A 14,330-nucleotide genomic window follows, 5' to 3' on the forward strand; every position below is an offset into this window, starting at 1 on the left:
TACTAACACGTTTCGCAATAAGTGTGGCATGCTGGCCAAATCGCTGAAGGCGAGTTCTCGCGACGATCGGGGATTCTGCGAGGTAGCCCCGAGCTACCCCCGGAGCCGCACATTATATTTTTCCCATGTCGAAATAACACGGCGCTTCATATTTTGTTATTTGAGTAGTATTTTATATTTGTTATATTGAATTGAAGTAACAAACGAAGATGTTGTATACTTGACTAGGTGGTCACTATAACCATCTGTCGTCATCGTCCTGTTATAGTCCTTTAAGGACTCCTTCTCTGAGTGACAGGGGATTACACTATAAGTTCAACTAAAGTAAGAATAATACACTCCGTGGTGCACAGTATGTATGGCATGCATCCTCCTTTCCGACATATTATTTTACTAATTTTAGTTAGTCTTAGTTTACTTTGCAAAAGTTTTATACTGTTATTAGTGAGGAGATTTTTATTTATTTAAGCTTTTTTTTTAGGAATGTAAAAAGGCGTTGGGATTGAATTTTCGTTGGGTTGACTGGGTTTGAACCAGCACCCCCAGATACCAGTATCCGACGCTCTGCCATTGAGCTACCGCGCTACGTTAATATGTGTACGAATAGTACTAACTTGGATTCTGGACGTTTTGCAATAAATCGTTATTACATAAAATGATACATAAATTTTAACTTGAGAATCAGTACTTTGAAACACATTGTAAATACATGGTTATTTTTTGAAATACGCGACGGGAAAATTTGAAGGGTGGGTTGCACTGAAGGCCCGTTTAAATTCAACTATACTTAACAATAACTTTGACGATAGCGATGGGGTGTTACTACAAGTTATATTTTGTCATTAACGTCATTTGGGTCACTGTAAGCACTATTTTATTTTATTTTTAGTGGGTGTTGACAGATACGGATATAGACAAAAACAATAACTTTAACTTAAATAACCGAAATCAACCGGTTAACGTTTAGAAATAATCACAGCAAAAAGTTCGATTTTCATCTGGAAAAATAGGCCTCGTACATCTGGTATTTGGTATATGTATTCAAACACATTTTGTGTAAACCATTACCCTTAAACCACTTCAACGCCCGCCATTTTCTTTATACTCTTCACCATCTCCTGTAGGCCTCTTGCGCCAACGAGGGGGTGCTATCGCCCTCTTTGAGGAACACTGGACTAAACTTTTTTTATTTTTAGAAGGGTTCCAAAACCAGCTGTAGAACAATAATGGATCGGTGATGAATGCGACATAGATATCTCATATTATGGTCCTTGGAATTTAATAGTAAAATACCTTACTAATATTAGCAGGTATTGTTATTACGGTTTTGTATAATTTATCCAACCATGCATAATCAAATAAGTTCATTAAATACCCATAGATTAGTAAAGATTACTCACTCCTAACAAGAAAATGTACCCAGTTTTGAGAATTGAAATAGTTGCGTAAAAAAGTTTTGCCACGTCTCCGTGCTAAAATGTCCCTAAAATATTTGAAATAATTATCTATTATAACGTAAATTACGCAGTATTAGTTATTTATTCGTAAATGTTCTCTAAAAAATTTTTTATTTGTCTAGAATTAAAAAAAAAACTTACTAAAATAAGCCGTTTGTGGCTTCATTCAATTTCAAGGCGGCGATGTATCTTTACTAATCTAAGTAAATACCCTACAAGATTTGATTTTGCCCTAAAGAGCATAGAAATCTTGGCTATGTGCCGCGGGCGAATAATTACTGCGTGGAAGAGGGCCGGGCTGCCGAGGGCGATGCTGTTGGCGTTGCCGACAGCCCTTTGTTGCCAGCTTTACAGTTTATAATTAATCCTTTAAAATTAAAAATAAAGTAAAGAAAAGTTGATCTTTGAACATATTTTTATTCAAGGCGGTTTAAAATTATTTAGGTATTACAGTAAATCCTGTCTAAGTAGTACGAGTCATGAATATGAATTGTGATATTTCGATTTTAAGAAATTAAAGTCCGTGTACACTGGATTCATGACTTTTTCAAATTTCACAGTACGTGCATCTTTGAAAAAATGTACAAAAAAGTCCATTGTTTAGTGTTTGACTAATAATATAATAATATTGAATGTACTTAATGCCAAATTTTTCATAACGTTTTACCAACACAATTTTTCAATAAAATATTAGTCCACCTTTTACGTGGTATTTGAATATCATTTATGTAGTATTTACTAATACGTTAATTAACACAATTATGAAATTAACAATTTCGTTTCATTACAAACAGACAGACAACTGATTTGTAATTTATAAATTAAAAATAAGTATGTAAATACATTTGAATATAAAACCGATGAGGCTTTAGAAGGTTGCATAAGCCCCGGGCGAGTAATTACAATTCGAATAAGGGTCGGTTAGCCGCGAGCACAGCCGCCGGCGATCAGCCCCGCGACGCTAGAAACGGTCGCTTTGACGAAACCTTACTGCCGAATGTATGCTTTTTAGGGTTCCGTATCAAAACAGAACCCTGTTACTTATAAGTTATAAGTCTCAAATGACTATCCGTCTCTCACAGGGCTCTCTCTCTTAAACTGTAATAGATAGATACTTGGATTTTTTATAGAGTACAATGTACATATGTTAAACAAACAGAAGCTTGAATGTAAACGGGGGTCACCATTCAAGAAACTGCAATGTTTTGTCACTTTTCGCTTACTATTAAACCGTAATAGGTAGTCAGTTAAAGTTTTGATTATTTTACTTCTATGGCTGCTAAAATCACGAATACTAAAAATAAATCAAAATTTGGTGGTGCGGAACTCCTGTGTTTGTTCACCTCGCACTTGACCATTTTTTGAACAACATGCTGCTAGTATAGTTGGTAAGCTCGGTATCGGCATTCGGCACCTTTGGCGAAGTGGTGCTGTAACGCTCGGGCGCCATACCGCATTTATGTATGCTAATTGTTGAACTATCAAGATGTCTTAAACTCATGTATTATGTCTGTATCCTCTTCATATAAGCAGACTTTTTAACTAAACATTAGTACTGTACTATAAAATATTAAATATTTACGTACCCATATATACAGATCTGACATTAACAAATATTCTTTACAAAGTCACTGGAGTAGCTATTACGCATTTACGTAACTTCTCGACGAGGACATTACTCACTACTGTCCCAATGGGTAAGGGTGTTTTATCAGCTTGTTGGCCAAATGCGAATTGGAAAAATTCACAAAACATCATAGATTAGTAAAGATTACTCGCTTCTAACAAGAAAATGTAACCTTTTGACAATTGTCACTGTTAATTATTTTCGTGTTTAAAAATATTAAAAAAATGTAGTTTTTAGATCATTTACGAATGAAACGAAATGTCTTCGCACTTTTTCTTCGATTTCGTGTCTTAACTGCACATGTCGGCATTATTTCGCGTAAATTACACCATGAAAGCCATTAAACGGCTGACAGAAGCCAGCTGTTTAAGTCATTTAATGGCTTCCTTCAATTACAAGGCGGTGAGATATCTATACTTATCTATGCAAAACATTGACAATTTTCTTTTAAGAAATATCTGACATATAGGAACCTAGCTTGTTTCATGATGTATTAGGTACTTCACCGTTGCTCCCCCAGGGCAGAACCCGATCGGGGAATCGCGCTTGGAGGACTCGGACTGCGTTCCGTCGGAGATCCCGGAGATCCCGGTGAAACCACCGGCGGGGTTTTAGTGCGGTAAAAATCCCACATAACCCGGCGTCGATCGCACGTCGTCGGGTACGTTTTGAAGGTTTCCCCCTCGTAAAGAAAAAAAGGTACTTCACCGTTAAAACAAGTGATAATTAAATAATATGCATATAACTTCAAAATCAAAGAGCCTAGGATTCAAACCTTGAACCTCATATTGAGATCCCGAATGTGACACCACTTGTATATCCCTACTTATTACTTTTATTTTATAAGTACAAAAATGTTTTCTAAAAATATTACAAAAATAAAACATATCGAATGTTTTTGAATTGCGCACCACAGTCCCCGTAGATTCCTGTAAATGCCGCCAGCAAGTAATTATTATTCGACAAGCTATCGGCGGCCGCGAGCGACGCCGCCGGGACGCTACATCGCTAAACAACTCCACCTAACACCTGAGGCACGTCGTGTCATAACAATTGACCAAGTACGAGTCGAACATGCACACGGGTTCTGTACCACCACCAATTTGTTTTTGTATTTATTCTCAGCAGCTATGGAAGTACTCATACGTACTCTGTTAAAATTCCAGGTGTCTGTCTATTGCGGTTCAATAGATAGAGCGCTGTGACGGACAAACGGTGGAGCTTCCGTTTTTTCCTTTAGATACAGAAGTCTAAATAAAAATGCACTACACATTTCAGTTTTATCTCACCGGCACTGACACTGGTTTGAAAGCTGGAGCTCAAGGTTTTAATCCTGGTCATCCTGATTTTTCGATGTTTGCCCGTCTGAAAATTACCTTTTAACATAAAGGAAAATAGGTAGGAGATCTACTTGCCTGTCTTATTTAAATATAGTGGTCAATGTTGGGTGGGTCAATTTGAAGGTGGTAGAACTCTCTGTGGCTCTACTCCAGCGGCACCACCACACCTATTTCTACCTACTTACAGCAGTGTAAAGCGTTGCTGTATTTGTGTGTGTGATATACTTTTCCGAGGCGTTTTATCTTAATCCTCAGGTATGAATCTTATCTTAACTGGGATTAATTATAGAGGTTGTAGTGGTAGCGGCCGCTTGAGGACCATCAGGTGGACTGCATGCACGTCTGCTACTTCTATATTATAAAAAAAAGAAACTACTAATCGGAACTTGGCTAGCGAGGCGGATTTTAATACTGAGAAATCAGTGCTCCACAGTGGGATAGGAATGAGTTGATACAAAGTGGTACTAGACATGTAGATCCAGCTCCAATGTAACATTTAAAAGCAAAAAAAACGATCTTGAGAGAGAAAACCTCTCACGTTGTTTAATTAAATTTAATCAAAATGATTTCTCACATACGTATTGATATAGGCACATAACTTCAGAAACAGACGTGGATTTGAACTCGCAGACCTTTAGATTGAGGAGCTGATGAATTTTAAACTTCTAGTCATCGATCGCTGCTTTTACAATAATGCCTGATAAAAAACCCACGCTAGGGGTTTTCCTGTTATGTTTTCTTAATGGGTGCCATGGACGCACGCAAAGACAAACATGCAGAACCAGAACAGAAACCTAAATTAATCGTTTACATGTTAGTCTCACCGGGTTCGAACCTGTACCCACTGCGTATTATTCCGGTATGACAACACCTATCCCAAACTGAAAAATCATATCACAAAAAATACTTCATATTAAGCCCAAAACAAACAAATATGAAACGTCTGCTAGAGAATCGGTAATCGATTTTGCGTGTTACCTGGCAATCGTCATCAGGATGGATGGACGAGCCTAACGAATTTACGGAACTCCCCGATATATAAACAGATTTCAGAGCCTATCCTCCCCCGAATAGTTAACCGGAGTCACTGAAATATACTACTACATATAGGGCACGTTTAAGTCCGATTGACATGGAAACCTATATTTTAAGGAACCAAATATGTCAATCAGGGATTTTAAATAGCAAGGCATTAAGGGTTAATTTACACCTAAAGTCACTTATTTATCTATTAACATAAAAAATAAAGCAATAAAACATTACAGAGGTCTTTCCAATTCGTTTTAAAGCTTTGCATTGTACTCTCCTACTGCGCTGCGAAGTTCAGCGAGGGATGTGCAGAAAATGTCAACAGCTGGACTCCACTCCACCAAGCCATTGAGCAAGGTCAATGCTCGCATCAGTGGAGACTCTTTTATGAGGATGAGTCTGCAATGTGTCAAACAGGCGTCGTGGCAGACATAACTATATTATTCTTCTAGATTTACGTCTTTAAATCTATCATAACATGACCGCGGAGACACCGGCCGTGCCTGTCAAATTTATTGTACAGAAAGTGTGATTTTGTCTGCCACGGCCCTTGTCTGACCCGTTCAATGTCTTTAATAAATGTATTTATTAATTCGTGAAGTATTTTAAGTAATATTGGTTTAATATAGGTGTAATTACAGTATATTTTTAGCTTAACACAATATCATAGAATATAATATGGGAATTATTTCCTATCACAAAGTCTTAAGTGATAAAATTGTAATCTTAAAATTAAAAGGCCCAGTCATAGTTATTTATATTGGCTAATACATTAAACGTTACAAATGTTACTTACAACAAGTATTTTTAGGTTTCATCAGCTACATAATCTCTATTTTCATAACTACATATAAATAACATTACGTAAGCAATTTCTTAGTTTTCTACTTTCCTGCAGTCATAGACATTCAATTTAAGTTAGTTCTCAGTAAAGTTCGACATAGAACAGAGGTTTATATAGAGGCATAACTTTGTAAGTTGGAGTTACGCAGAGGAGTCACACACAGGACTATTTCTATTTCTCAGGTTCCAAGTTTTGCTGCCAACATGCACTTATAGCAATACACAGAAGCTTTGTGCCTGGGGTCGTAAACTCCGTTGGAGCTAAGGCGGACTGCTTTGTGGAAAGGAACACCTATTTAATTTCAGCGTTGTTGCGATATATAAATAACATAAACAATTAGGAAGGACAAATGAACCTCTGTTTATTTTATTTATTTATTTTTGTATTTTGAAGGTGGTAGAACCCTTTGTGGTTCAATTCCGGCGGCACCAACGCCACACCTATTTCTGCCTATTAACAGTATAGTATAGTATTAAGCGCTGTTGTGTTCTGGTTTGAAAGGGTAAAGGGAGACATACTTTTCCGAGGCGATCCAGCTTAGTCCTCGGGTTAGCGGCGCACCTATGGTCCACCTCAGATAGGAATATCCTATCTGGGGTTAATTACAGATGTCCATGGGCGGCAATAGCCACTTAACATCAGATAGACTTTATGCTTGTCTGCTACTCCTATATTATAAAAAAATGCATCAAAAAAACGTTCGTTTGTTGATAAGCATAATGACACTTTTGATATTCATTGTCACTGATTAACATTTCGTCTTGTGGATGATATAGACGTACGAGTATAAATACACAAACGGCTTCATCCTCGTTAAACAAAAAACATGATATATCTACCCAATGTAGCCGAAATTATATACTTTCAAATAATAGCATCCGACGTTCATGTGTATGCCTCGTTCGTATATTCACGTGTTTTAATATCACTCCGGTCAAGTCATTCTTATCGTGATAACTTTTAAACTATTAGTCCAAATTATTTAGTGTAAAAGACAAAATTTAAGGTCTGTTGGGGTAAGTCCGGAAAGGGGTTAAGACCGTATGACTCAAATTATTCCCAAATGCGAGCGTATTTTTTAATGTAGGCAACATTGTGCATGACGCCATATTGTGTTTCCGCGCCCCGCAGTTCCCGTCCGTCGCTCGAACGAACCGAACGCGAGTGTTGGAGAATTTAAAAAATCAAGGTAATTTTTGTCCTTTTTTCTCATATCCGATCTTTCCCTTGAACTTTAACTAGAATAATTTCTGGAAAATATAGCTGGTTTCATTGATATTTCGTCTGAATAATAAGTTTTTAGTACCAAACCTCATATTGATCTGATTAATATAATCCTCTGATCACTATTACTTGATATCCGGTGTTACCCCTCACGGGTAAAGATCGCATGATCTTCGCCCGTATAAATCGAAAGCATTGGTTGTCAAACTTTTATTTCTTGATTATTTTGTTCGTAAAATGTTTTAACTTTATTTCTTCAGATATATTTTATTCTTATTCTGCCGTCTTGAGAAAACTGTTTGAATTTTTTTTTATTTATTACATATTATAGCACAATAATTATTAAATTATAGTACAATAATTATTACATTTTTACTATTATTATACTAGAATTGATTAAAACTACGTCTACAAATTAGTCTTGAAGATACAAAACAAGAATTGTTTTTTATTACGCTTTTTCTAACAACTACATGTAGATATAAGACAAACAACATAACTGTTGTTTTAATTAATCTTCTAACATATAAATTGGCAGATTTACATCATTATAAAATATATACTTACTTGTAGATGCCGCGAAATTACACTAGAAAAACCACGCGAGCTATGTCATACACACAAGAAGACCTGGAGATAGTTGCACAAAAAATAAAAGATAAAAAACTTACGTACGCTGCTGCTTCACGAGAGTACGGTATTCCAACATCCACTCTTAGTGACAGAGTCCTAAACAAGACGAGAAAGATAAGCAGTACACTCGGCAGGGCAACAGCAATTCCAAAAGAACACGAAGATAGACTCGCCAACTCTCTTCGTGTTCTCGAAAAATGGGGGTGGGGATTGTCTCGAGAGGAAGTTTTGGACATTGCCCAAGAATTTATAAACAAAAATTGCTTAAATTGCCCTTTTAATAATGGAAGACCAGGAGCGGACTGGTTTATCGCATTTTGTCGGAGACATAATTTGTCCATTAAAAAGCCGCAACCTGTAGAATACCTCAGAAAGAAAATGACCGATCCTTTTATTATCAGTGAGTATTTTAAACTGTTGGAACAGACCCTGCTTGAATTAAATCTAACAGATGATCCAAAGCGCGTATGGAACTTGGACGAAACTTCGTTATGTCTAGACCCTACGAGGACAAAAGTTGTAGGCGCCAAAGGAGCAGCTTGCACGCGGACCACTTACGGAAGCGCCAAAGAGAATATAACTGTTCTCACCACTGTGAATGCAGCAGGTGAGAAATTAGACCCCTTGATAGTGTATAAGGGAAAATACTTATATCAACAGTGGATGGTGGAGAACGTAGGCTACGACTTTCAGCTTACTTATGCCTCAAGTAAGCGCGGGTGGATGGAAAGTGAAATTTTCTTCAACTACATGTTAAACGTTGTCATTCCCAATTTGGGTGATGATAGACCGGTCTTGTTACTGTACGATGGACATGTTAGTCATGTTGACGACAAAGTAGTAGAATTGGCAGTGAAACACAACATAACCATCCTTAAGCTTCCACCACATACGTCCCACCTTTTACAACCGCTTGACTTGGCCGTCTTTAAGTCCTTCAAGAATACTTGGGATAAAAACCTTGTGAAATGGCAGCGGCAAAACGTTGGTATTAAGTTACGAAAACAATATTTTGCCAAAATGTTCGCAGACGCATGGCAACAAGTAAAGCCAGAAGTAATAAAAAATGGTTTTAAGAAAGGTGGTATTTTTCCATTTAACGCTTCTGTAATATCCAAAGAAAAATTCGACCCAAATGCTTACATACGATGGCAAAAACATATATTTCAAAATCATCTCAGACAACCTAAACTCCTGAAGCATTTATGTTTAGAGGCAGTGAACAAGACAATAATTTTTAATGACAGATCTGACCCTGTTTTTAATTTTAACAACCCCAATCTTGCAAACAAAAATTCATCTGCATTGAACCCTGAAAACCAAGACCACATTTCCTTTGAAGATTTACTTTTAAAACAAATTGCACAACAACCTGCAAACACTAACAACAAGATTGCTACTAAATTAAAACGTGTCGCAAAAGGTGGAGAAGTGATTACAAAATCTTTCCTGCAAAAACAGAACGAAATAGCACAAAACAAAGAAAAAGAAGCTCAAAAAACCAAACAGAAGATAAAAAGAAAACAACCTCAACCTAGGAAACAAAATGAAGATCCTGCTAAACCTGGACCATCGGGAATACAGAAAAAAAGGAATCAACAAAAACCTACAAACCCTTCACAAACTTTGACAGATCAGACAAATAGAAAACAATATATAACAGTAAAAGGAAAAGGTATAGGAAAGAAAACCAAATCTGATAAAGAAAATATAACTTTGGATGATGGAAAGAATAATAATGAAATTAAGGATATAAGAGTGAGAAGTGAGAAGGATGATAAAATAAATTTGACAGATTCAAAAGTTCAAAGGACGATCAAAAAAGGAACCACAACAAGAAAGCGTAAATCGCGAAAGGACAAGAATATAACATCTACTCAAAATACAGGCACAAAAAAAAGATTTATAAAACGAAAGAGAACTTCTAGTATTGATACGACAGATGAAAGCCTTCTAATGAGCGTTCACAGTGATTCTGACTTATATGATGTGGAATTATTTGACTGTGATATGTTCACCGAAATAGACCCAATCGATTGTGACAAGATCCCAGAAAAACACGGTAATATAGAAGAACAGGGCTGTGAAAATAAAAACGATAAAGTCACTATTTTGTCTTCCATTAAATTGAGACCTGAAAATCAGGCTTTTTATAAAATTCACGGATCGTTAAACTTACAACCAATTGAAAAAGACTATGATCTATTTACCTTAAAACAACCCAAACTTGAAACAAACCAGAAACATAAAATTGAAACTGACGGCAGCTACCATGAAGAGGATGAGTATAACGCTGGTTCGATAACATACGAAATTGGAGATACAGTTCTAGTTAGGTATTTTAAAAAAGCTTGGAGATATTATGCCGGTGTCATTGAGGCTATCAATAATTTAAAACCAAAACTCTACACTATATCCTTCTATAAGACCATTAAAAAGAAAACGGACGTATTTTTTAATATTCCAAAAATTGAAGATCGAGATTTTGTACCTGATATAAACATAGTTAAAGAAATAAGACTACTACAAATTCAAGAAAATCCAGCAAAGTATACCATCATGGACGATGGTGATGCAATTTACTTTTAATTTTTTTTATTTCTATTTAAGATATTTCAATTAAGATACTGACAAGCAATACTAGGTAGTAACTAGATATCTTTCCGTATTTAAGTATATAAGAAAATGTCTTGCCTTAATTGTTTATGTATATTTTGTTCGCCAGAGTATTTCTATTATGATCTCACGAGTGATACTAAGTAGCTATTTAGCCGTAATGTTTAAGTATACCGACTTAAAGTACAAAGTGATACCTAATGTGATTCCTATTAATTATAAAATTCAAGTTTTTATTGTTTGTAAGTTATATAGTATATATAGTTACCTATTAAGTTAATAACTTATTAGATAACTTTCATCTAACTGGATTTGTGATTTAATAAAGTTGATTTATTTCTTAATACTTATTACTTTTATTTATGAACATCAAGTGAACTGACTCACTTTTATTACTTCAATTATACATTCCACTTATACATTCCAAAATAAATACTATATTCAGCTGTGCACTATTTTTGTGCAATTCTACTTATATTTAAAATAATATCTTATGATACTTCACACATTTCCACCTACATACTTCCACCTACATACTTCCAGCAAATAGCAAAAATCGCATCCATTCGATCTTTCCCTCAAATGGGGATAATTAATTTTTAGCAAGACAAAGTTTGAGAATCACAAAATGTAAAAAAATATGCATCTGGGGTAAGATCGGATGCCAATATGTAAAAAAATAATATTAATATGAGAACACTTTTATGCAAACTTGTATATAACTCATTTTTGCACATCGTTCTGAGCGTAAATGTTCGGATAAATATTTTTATACACCTTATTCTCTAAGCAATAGAACTGCGTTTAAAGGACCATCCGAACTTACCCCTAAAGTAATTTTTTTCATAATGGCCAAAAAAAAGTAAGACTTATTTTTACGTACGTATAACTCAAGGACGGTTTAATTTAAATGAACAAACGAAATTTAAAGCTAATCCACGTTTCATAAAGAACCGTTTGCGCCACATTTCAGTGATTCATATACAAATAATGTCGAGAAAATCAAGGTTTTAGAACATCCTTTCAATTGGCCAAAATTCCGTCCGTTCTTACCCCAACACACCTTACCTATTTTAAATGTCAAAGGCGATTAAGCTATTTATTTTGTTAAGGAAATCCCCATTATTGTTCTACTTTTGGGCAGGGGTCTCCTCTCAGAATGAGAAGGATACGGCCATAGTCCACCGCGCTGGCCAAGTTTGTATTAGTAGACTTCACATACCTTTGAGATTTTTTTATACAAATCTCTCAGATAAGCAGGTTTCCTCACGATGTTTTCGTTCGCCGTTTTAGGCAAGTGATAATTAATTTGTAATACGCACATAACTTTGAAAAATGAGAAGGATTTGAACCTCGGACCCCTCATTCTTAAGTAGATACCGTTAAATATTGCACCCTTATCGTCAAACTACTCGCAAGTGTAAAAACTGATTGCCGGCGGCTACGGTCGAATGAGGCACAGTTTGCCGCGAGCGACCCCGCCCCAGCACCGGCGCCCTGGGACTTTGCCCTGTTATAATGTACAGAGCTTGTACTGCGGTAACATAGAAATATATTTATAATTTTGATACCTCACATAGTAATTTTATAAACTTTTATTTAATTGTAATGACATTTTATTACTATAGTGACACCCGCGTGGCAGAGCGTTCACCATACCGGTCTGACGCGCAAAGGATTTCGGGTTCTATCCCGATCCGATCCAGTTTAGATATCTGTTCTGGGTCTGGGTGTTTATGTATTCGTCATTGTGTATGTCTATGGTACCCATGATACAGGGAATTCTAGTCTGGGGCTGTGAGCGCAGTGACTGTTTATCGCATTTTGTGGAATTATTATTACTGACTAATTTCGTATAAACTTCTAATTGTATGTAACTTTTTAAAGCGTTGGTGTATAATTAATTAGTTTAATTGGCTAAGATTGTTGTATTTAAAGGAAATGTAATAAAATATACCTACGTTATATAAATATATAATAAATTCATCGCGTTCTTTTGGAGATCTAGGAGTCTTCCAAGTAACGCTAAGGACGGCCCGCAGATGACTTCCAGTGGTAATCGTTAAAGCAAGTAGTAATTTATCAAAATTTAAATGGTGATTAATACGAAAATAACTTCAGAAATCAGGTGTACCTGAGATTCGAACCTCGGACTCCCAGATTGAGAGGCAGAGTTCCTAGCCACTGGGCCATCATTGCTTTAGTCAATATGTAGGTATACATATAAAATAGCTTAGTAACATACTTCACAAGTACGCGCTACAGTCAGTGCTTGAGGCGTTTCTCCCGCGGCGCTGCACGCTTAACTCTCTGTGTACCACATTTGGAATCGAGCCTTACAAATAATATATATATACCTATTTATGTATATAAAATCGTGCCTTCAAAATGACTCATAACCATCATCATCAACCACGCTGGCAGTGTGGGTTGATGGACCTCCCACATCTTCGAAAACGAATTCAGAGAAATGTCTTCCTTTACCATTTAAACGCGAATAATGATAACTTAATTCTAATAAGGTTGGGCTTTCACAGAAGATATTTAATAATAGTTACTCATTAATGAAAAGCGTATGACATAAGCGTATATTTAATATATTGCGAATATAATATATTGTAATATAATCTACGTATGTACATAATAAGTCACATACATACAATGTTTACATACGTATAATGTTTACATTGCATCGCTGCTTCATCTAATTTGAGGATGGTGCGTTGAAGTTATTACAACTACACTTCTCCTCGTACTATTATTTTCGCTGCTTGTCTCGCTGCTGCGAATATTGCATCAGCCACACACTCCCTTACTCGCGACATTCAGCTTCGACTCACGCTAAAAAACCAGAAAAATATGAATTGTAGCGTAGGAAAAGCAGCGTAGTAAACGAGCCAGCCTCACTAGGCTCTCTTCAGTCCCTGCTCACTTCGTTATTTCTTTCGCCAGTCGTCGAATGCATAGCTGTAGCATATGACACATAAGCAGTCATGAAAGTAATTACTGGCGGTGCAATTCAGTCACTTGTATCATGCGAATCGCTATACCTACATACATACAACAGACGCATACAACTATTATTATATAGATATTGATGTCCAGGCTATTTAGCAGTTGAGTGATCAATAATTGGCATAATTACTACTCGTAATTAATATAAAGCCTATAATAGTCTATACCAGGGGGGCTAGCCAAGTTGACATTCTACAGTCGCTTGCGCTGTAGAAACGCTATAGAAACGCTAAAATGTATGAAATTATCGATGATCACGTGGTCAAAATAGCGAAGTAGAAAAGTCGTAGCCAAGTTACACGATAGAATAGAACGCTAGCGATTCTACAATGCCCATGTCATTGCTTTTTTCCATACAAATGACAACCTTTTGACTTTTTTGTCAAATTTGTTAGTGAAGCGTATTCTAAGATAAATGTCATAGTGAGCAATCGCGCCGACCCTGTAGAAAACGTAAACGCTAATAAAATGGCGGATTCCGTATCAGTTGTTTGTCACTTTACGACGCGCTATCACTGCATTATAGACTTTAATTACTTTTGATC

At 36.1% G+C, this 14,330-nt stretch overlaps 1 protein-coding gene across 1 annotated transcript; it reads left to right on the forward strand.

Annotated features, from left to right (window-relative positions):
* Positions 1-7,305: 7,305 nt before the first annotated feature.
* Positions 7,306-11,114, forward strand: LOC140743311 (uncharacterized). The gene is made up of 2 exons (XM_073074479.1): positions 7,306-7,486; positions 8,095-11,114. Exon 2 carries the CDS (start codon positions 8,095-8,097, stop codon positions 10,741-10,743), a length of 2,649 nt encoding a protein of 882 aa, XP_072930580.1. The 5' UTR covers positions 7,306-7,486; the 3' UTR covers positions 10,744-11,114.
* The last annotated feature ends 3,216 nt before the right edge of the window (positions 11,115-14,330 follow it).

The sequence above is a fragment of the Epargyreus clarus genome, unplaced genomic scaffold (assembly GCF_041222505.1).
Source record: "Epargyreus clarus isolate Ecla_fem2 unplaced genomic scaffold, WU_Ecla_fem_2.2 ptg000007l, whole genome shotgun sequence".
Classification (NCBI taxonomy): Eukaryota; Metazoa; Arthropoda; class Insecta; order Lepidoptera; family Hesperiidae; genus Epargyreus; species Epargyreus clarus.